Below are 6,700 nucleotides of genomic sequence, written 5' to 3'. Positions count from 1 at the left end.
CTTAGGAGATCCATAAATTAACACCAACAGGGAACAAAAGAAAAACAACTGATGGGGAAAAACTGTCCAGAGACCTGCAAGTTTCCACATCAGGGGCTCTCTCCCAAGACTCAGCTAGAAGGGAGGTTTGGACCTAAAACCATTGCTGTTGGGTTTGGATGCTAATTCCTAAAGTGGTTGTCAAAGAGACTGAGAGCATAAGCCCTGTATAAAAATCACAGTTGGGAACTGGCAGCAACGTTGTGAGCATGGCCGTCTGAGAAGGCTGTGGCACAGCAGACCACTGACCCTGCACATCCAAGCAGGGAAGGTGCCTTCTTTCTCTTCACAAGGAGTCTTTGGGCATCCTCCTAATATTTCACCAGCCTTCATCTCTCCGCCCTAATCCTTGTTGTACCAGTGGCTCCTGGCACATCTTCTGCCAAGACATGGACTTTGTGCAGAAAAGAAACTATTTTCTAGTGCCAAAGTTATTAATAATTAACATTTGTAACACAAAACTGGTAAAACCAGTTTGCTAAAATAAAGCCGGGCATTTTATTATTATTTTAGGGTTTAATTTAGTCATCATAAGTTACTCAGGCTCATGTTTGCAAATTACGCAGGGCAGGGACTTCACCTCCCTCTCCCCCCGGCCCGACCAGTTCTGGAGAGCGGCCGGCAGCGCCACGGGGCAGCGCGGCGGAGGGGCGGCCGCGCTGGGAGCCGCCTACCTGCGGGGCAACCGGACCGCGGGCCCCGCGCCACGCGGGGACGGGACGGAGCGGGGCACCGCCGGAGGGGGCGGCCGCTGGGGCCGGTGCGACAGCCCGCCGGATCTCCTCGCGGCCGGGGAGCGGCGCCGGCTCGCCATTGCCCTCTGGAGGAGCCGGGCCGCCGCTCCCGCGCTCCCCGCTCGCTCCCGTCGGCGAGCCCGGTCTTTTCTTTGAGGTTTCTCTGGGGTGTTGCTTTGTTTGGGGTTGCTTTTTAATTTTCTTTAATGTCTCCAATTTTATTTTTTTGTTCGGAAGATTTCCAGCATCGCACCCACAGTGCTGTACAACCCTCCACGCCCGCCATCCCCCCCGTCCCCTGGGGGGGTTCCAGCCGGCACCCAGCCGCAGCCCCGTCCCGGCCGCCGGCCCCCTCGACGCCGCCTGCCCTTCTGCCCGCCGGGACTGCTGCCTGCAGCTGCGCGGCCCCGGCCCCGCACCGCTCCGCCGCGGTCCCGCGGGCACCGCGGCCGCTCTCCCCCGCCCACATCGGTAGGTGCCCCGCGACGAAAAAGCCCGTTAGCCAAAAATGGTCCATCGCCGGCACAAACCAGGCGTGTAAAGGGTCCCGCCGTCGGCGCGCACTTCAGAAAGAAAAAGAAATAAAGAAAAAAAAATAGAAAAAGTTAACGGCGGAGCCGGGAAGAGGGGGGAGAAAAGCGAGGCGGTAAGGAAGGAAAGGCGCAGCCCGGCTCTCGGGCCGCCCCATTGGCACTGCACTGCCGTTTCTGCCGGCGCTCCCGGACGCGCCATGGGGGCACGGAGCAGTGTCGATGTCAAACCCCACAGACGCTCCGGCTCCACGCGAGAGCGCGATTCCCACGGAGGCGGACACGCCCAGCAGGACACACGAACCGGGGCAGAGCGGTGCGCGGTGCCCGGACAGCGCCCCTCCCCCACTGCCGCCAAAGCTGCGCGAGACCCCGCGGCAAGCGGACAACCCCAACCTTCCCCCCCGCCCCCCCCCGAGCTGCCGTCAGCAGCCCGCCTGCGTCACGCGGAGCGCGCGGCAGCAGGACGCGCGCGGGCGGCGGGCGGGGCGGGGCGGGGCGGGGCGCGGCGCGGGGGCGGGGCGAGAACCCCTCTCCCTCTTTACCTCCCTCCACCCCCCGCCGCGCACACCGCCCCTTTTCCCCACGTGTCAGTTTGTTTTCTCCGTTGCCCTGGCGACGGTGGGCGGGGCAGGCGCGAAGTGAGGTTATAAGAGGGGCGGCGGCGGCGGTCACCCGGCAGTGCCGAGCGGGGCGCGGCGGCAGCGGCGGCGGCAGCAGCAGAGCGCGGGCTGGTGCGGCCCGGCCCCTCCCTCCCCACTGGCACCACCGCGCCCCGTCCGTCTCGTCCGGCTCCCCCATGGCCGCGGCTCCCTGGGAAGCACCTCGCGTGGCCGCCCTGCCGGTGCCGGAGTCCCGTTGCCGGGCGGCGGCCGTCTCCCCGCGGTGCCGCTAGCGTCCCGCGTCCCGCTCACCTTGGTCTCCGGTAAAGCACCGAGGAAAGGCGCTTCCGCGGCACCACACCGGCGGTGCTGGGCCGGCTCTCCGCGGCTGGACGGCGCGTCCGTGCCACCCCTCCTCCCTCTCCCCGGCGGCGCTCGGGACGACGGCGGCGGGAGCAGCTCGGCGTGACTCCCCGGCGCGGATGCGGTGGGTGCCGGGCGCGACCCCCGGCCCGGTCCTCCCTCGCCGCCGCCGCCTGACACCGCTGTGCTCTCCCCACCCGCAGGCAGCCCCCCGGCGAGTGCGAGATGGCGCTCAGCGGCACGCTCCTCCCTTCCATCGCCACCTTCGCGGCGGGCGCCGCGGGCCGCGAGAAAGCGGCGCGGCCCGCGGGCCCCGGCAACGTGAGTATCGGCGTCGCGGCGGCGCGGGCCGGCCGGGATGGGGCGGGGGTGGTGGCGGGGGCCGGCCGGGGCGGGCGCGGCGCGGCGGCGGGCCGGGGTCTGAGCCGTGCCTGTCTCCCCGCAGCGGTGGCGGGAGGAGCTGTCGCAGCTGAAGCGGCCGCCACCGGCGCTGGCGGCGCGGCCCGTGGAGGCGCCGCCGTCGGAGCTGGAGGCCGCCGCCGCCCTGGGGCCCCGCCGCGACGCTGAGGAGTTCAACGAGCTGCTGGACTTCGACTTCATTCTTTCCAACTCGCTCATGCACCAGGAGCCTGCCGCCGCTGTGGTGGTGGCCCCCGCCGCCGCCCCGGCCCCCACCGCCAGCCCATGCCCTGCCGGGCCCTTCGCCTACCCGCTGCCCCGGCCCGAGCCCGCTGGCCTCCTCTACGGCGGCGGCAGCCGCGACGGGGCCCCCGCTGCCGGCCCCGCTGCCCCCTTCAACCTGGCCGACATCACCGATGTGTCCCCCTCGGGAGGCTTCGTGGCTGAGCTCATGCGGCCCGATCTGGACCCGGTGTACCTGCCGGCGCCGGCGGCGCTGCCGCCCCTGGGCAGCCTGCAGGGCAAGTTCGTGGTGAAAGCTGTGGGCGAGTATAGCCACCCGGCACTCAGCCCCAAGAGTGGCCCCCCAGCTGCCGCCCCGCCGCCCGGCACCGAGGGCCCTGGGGCCCCCTACAGCCCCCTGCCACGGATGTGCCCCAAAATCAAGCAGGAGGCTGCCCCGCCATGCACCCTGGCCCCACCGCTGCCACCACCGCCACATGGCAGCAGCTCCCGAGGAGCCCCTCAGCATGACTTCTCCCTGGGCCGCCCACTGCCTGCCCGGACTACACCTTCGCTGGGGCCTGAGGAGATGCTGAGCGGCAGAGACTGTCTCCCTGCTGCCCCAGGGCTGAGCCACCCACCGCTGCCACTGCCCCCAGGGTACCCCCCAGCCTCTGGTTACTCCACCTTCCTGTCTGAGCAGCTGCCGCCTGGCACGCTCCAGTACCAAGGTGAGTCCCCATGCTTCGGCCATGGGCACACTAGGGCGCCTGCTTTGCCCTTGGCCACAGCACTGCTCGCTCCTCCCTGTCCATCTTTAGAGCTGATGCCACCAGGGAGCTGCCTGCCTGAGGAGACCAAGCCCAAGAGGGGACGCCGATCATGGCCTAGGAAGAGGACAGCCACACACACCTGTGACTATGCGGGCTGTGGCAAAACCTATACCAAGAGCTCTCATCTCAAGGCACACCTGAGAACCCACACAGGTTAGTCCCAGTGCAGGGTGAGTGGGATGCCCTGGTGTGAGGCATGGGGTGAGCTCCTCAGACAGTGAAAAGCGGGGCTAAAAGTAGCAAGTCATAACCCTTCTCTGCTGGGTTTCTGGGCTTTTTTCCTCCCCTCTTGGCTACATGAAGTCCTGTGCAGTCTTTGCTTATTGGCTCGGCATTTTGCTTAATGGTTCAGAATGACTCAGATGTGGGAGCGGGTGGATTTCTTGCCAAGGCAAAGTTTGTTGCTTCTCTCTTGCTATGTGGCTAGCAAATTAGCAGGTAATTGGAAGTCAGCTGAGATTTGTTACTCTGGAGAGTAACTCCCTTCTGAGAAGGGAGCAGACCTCTCTCTAAGATACTGCTTTCTTTGCTCATGGTTAAACGCTTTGCATGTGCACTTGTCTTGGATTGCTCTAGTGAAAGACATTGTGCACCTCTGCAAGCTGCTGTTCCCTTTCTGAGGAAACTGTGATGGGCCCCTTGCAAGTGGCGCTTTCAGCTGTGTCGGCAGCACTGGCGGGGTGCCCCACCTATGCGTGGGAGCACATCTTCCCCTGCACTAGCACCAAAGAAGCAGAGTTTAACGGTTGATTAGCTACTGCTAGAATTCGGATAAAATCTGCCAAAGTGTGTATCTGAGCCTTAGTTCAAACTTTAACCTTGCAGCTGAATGCGGTGTTGCAGTATCTGAGCTTGTGAAAGCAGGTACATTGCGCATGGTTTCGCCAGAGCGGGCATTCCGTAACAGTAATTGAATAACCTGGGAATTTGCATAATTTAAATCCCTGGATTGTGAACTTGATTCAAAACTTTCTCCTGAAGAGGAGATGGGAAAGGGAGAAACTACTGGTAGTGCAGGAGTTAGGCTACATCTTCAGCTAACAGCAGTGGAGGAAAAAAATCGATGAAGTGAGCAGCGCTTCCCATCTGCCCTGAGCTGGTCAGCACCGTCTCCAGTATGTGTAGGACTGGGAGTTTGTAATTGTCAGGGAAGAAAGTCATCTTGCTGTCAACAGCGGTTTTGTTATAGTGAAGACAGTAAGATTGACTTCTTAATCAGACTGAGCTAATGAAAACAGTTTCCAGCTGTATTTTAATTCCTGAGACCTACAATTATCTAAATACATTATGCCTGCTGAGCTATTTCTGGTTGCTATTTGAGCATATAACATTAGCCAGCAAAAATACACTCTTATTATCTGAACTTGTGTGCTCTGAAGTCTTGTGTGCAAGACAAACAGTGGAAACGAACATTTTAGTGAAAGTTTCAGTGACTCCACATTTTGTAGTACCTGTACATCTTGAAAAGACAGTCTTACTCTGATAGTCTTTGTAGTTTGCTTGCAACTGCTTCGGGAAGTTCGTTGCATGTTCTTTGACATCATCCTTTTTCTTACCCAGAACAAGGCGTGTTTGTGCTTCTTGAAAGAAAGGTGTTAGAAGCCATGAAAAACCCTAACTGATGTGGTTTATTGTCTATTTCTTTAAAGGTGAGAAGCCTTATCACTGTGACTGGGAGGGCTGCGGATGGAAGTTTGCCCGATCTGATGAACTTACTCGTCACTACAGAAAACACACAGGCCACCGCCCTTTCCAGTGCCAGCGGTGTGATAGAGCGTTTTCCAGGTCGGACCACCTCGCCTTACACATGAAGAGGCACTTTTAATTGGAAGCAGTGGATCTTTCCCCAACTGCTGTTGAGATTCAGTATTTACAGCACAAGGACTGTTTTCCGCAAGATGGGGAGAACACAGTTTAAGCACTACAGATAACCAAGGTGAAGTCTTTCAAAGAGTGGAAAAGAGGGATAATTGCATACAGACATTGCAACTTTTTTTATATAGATACATTTAAAAGAAAAGAGAACCAAAAACATCGGGGTCAGTGACTGGATCTTCTATCATTCCATTTGTAAATCCAACTTGAATTATTTCCGGACTACAAAATGCCAAGGAGTGACTGGGAGTCACGGATATCAGGGTTAAACAGACTGTGTAGTTCGGAGGGTGGGGATATTACACAGGGAAATGAAATTCCCTTAGTTTTCTTTCAATGCAATATTAGATGTAAATGTCATCTTGTACTTTCCTTTTTTTCCTTCTAAAAGCCATTATGATAAAAGAGGAGGAAAAATTCAGGTACAGAATTATATTTTAAAAGCCTATTTCATGGTGCTTAGTGACTGTTGGTTCTAGAGGTACCAAAACCAAGAAGCCAAAGTTCTCAAACTGCTGCATATCTGACAAGGAAATACTTTTGTCTTCTGATCACCGATTATGACCTAAATCAGGTAAATAAACCTGGTTTATCTTTTTTTTAAAGAAAATAACTTTATGCAGACAGTCTGTAATGCACTGTGGTTTCTATGTGCAATAGTTTGTACAATGGTTTATTCCCAAATATGCCTTAAGCAGAACAAATGTTTTCTATATAGTTCTTTACATAATAAATATGTAATATAAGTTTAAGCAAACTTCTATTTTGTATATTTGTAAACTACAAAGTAAAATGAACATTTTGTTGGAATTTGTATTTTGCATATTCAAGTGGAAAATAAGTTTTAAATAAACCTATCCTATTTTATCTGAATGACTGCTCTAGTTTTCTTTGCATGGCTATGTCCAAAGAAAGCTTACTAAGTATTTAAGTGGTTGTTTCCCAGAGCAAGGGGGGGTGGGGGTGGCAGTGAAGGCTTGTAGTCTCAAGACTCTGAAAGATCAGATTGTGTAAGTGCGATGCTGATGTAACATCTTTTTAAGGGAAAAAGGTGTACTGAAAATTTTTGCTCTGAGTATTGACTTGCCACTTATCTCACCTGT

General features: G+C 56.9%; 1 protein-coding gene across 2 annotated transcripts; it reads left to right on the top strand.

Moving 5' to 3' along the window:
* Positions 1-1,983: 1,983 nt before the first annotated feature.
* KLF4 (KLF transcription factor 4) lies at positions 1,984-6,470 on the top strand. 2 transcript variants are annotated; one of them, XM_054810790.1, is made up of 5 exons: positions 1,984-2,392; positions 2,472-2,589; positions 2,714-3,620; positions 3,711-3,875; positions 5,372-6,470. In XM_054810790.1, the coding sequence occupies exons 1-5, from the start codon at positions 2,388-2,390 to the stop codon at positions 5,545-5,547; spliced, it is 1,371 nt and encodes a 456-aa protein (XP_054666765.1). In that variant the 5' UTR covers positions 1,984-2,387; the 3' UTR covers positions 5,548-6,470. The 2 variants fall into 2 exon arrangements, with proteins under 2 accessions (XP_054666765.1, XP_054666764.1); XM_054810789.1 differs by having other exon boundaries at positions 2,017-2,392; positions 2,714-3,875.
* The last annotated feature ends 230 nt before the right edge of the window (positions 6,471-6,700 follow it).

This window comes from Grus americana, chromosome Z, assembly GCF_028858705.1.
Source record: "Grus americana isolate bGruAme1 chromosome Z, bGruAme1.mat, whole genome shotgun sequence".
Lineage (NCBI taxonomy): Eukaryota > Metazoa > Chordata > Aves > Gruiformes > Gruidae > Grus > Grus americana.
This window is presented reverse-complemented; position numbering and strand designations above follow the sequence as displayed.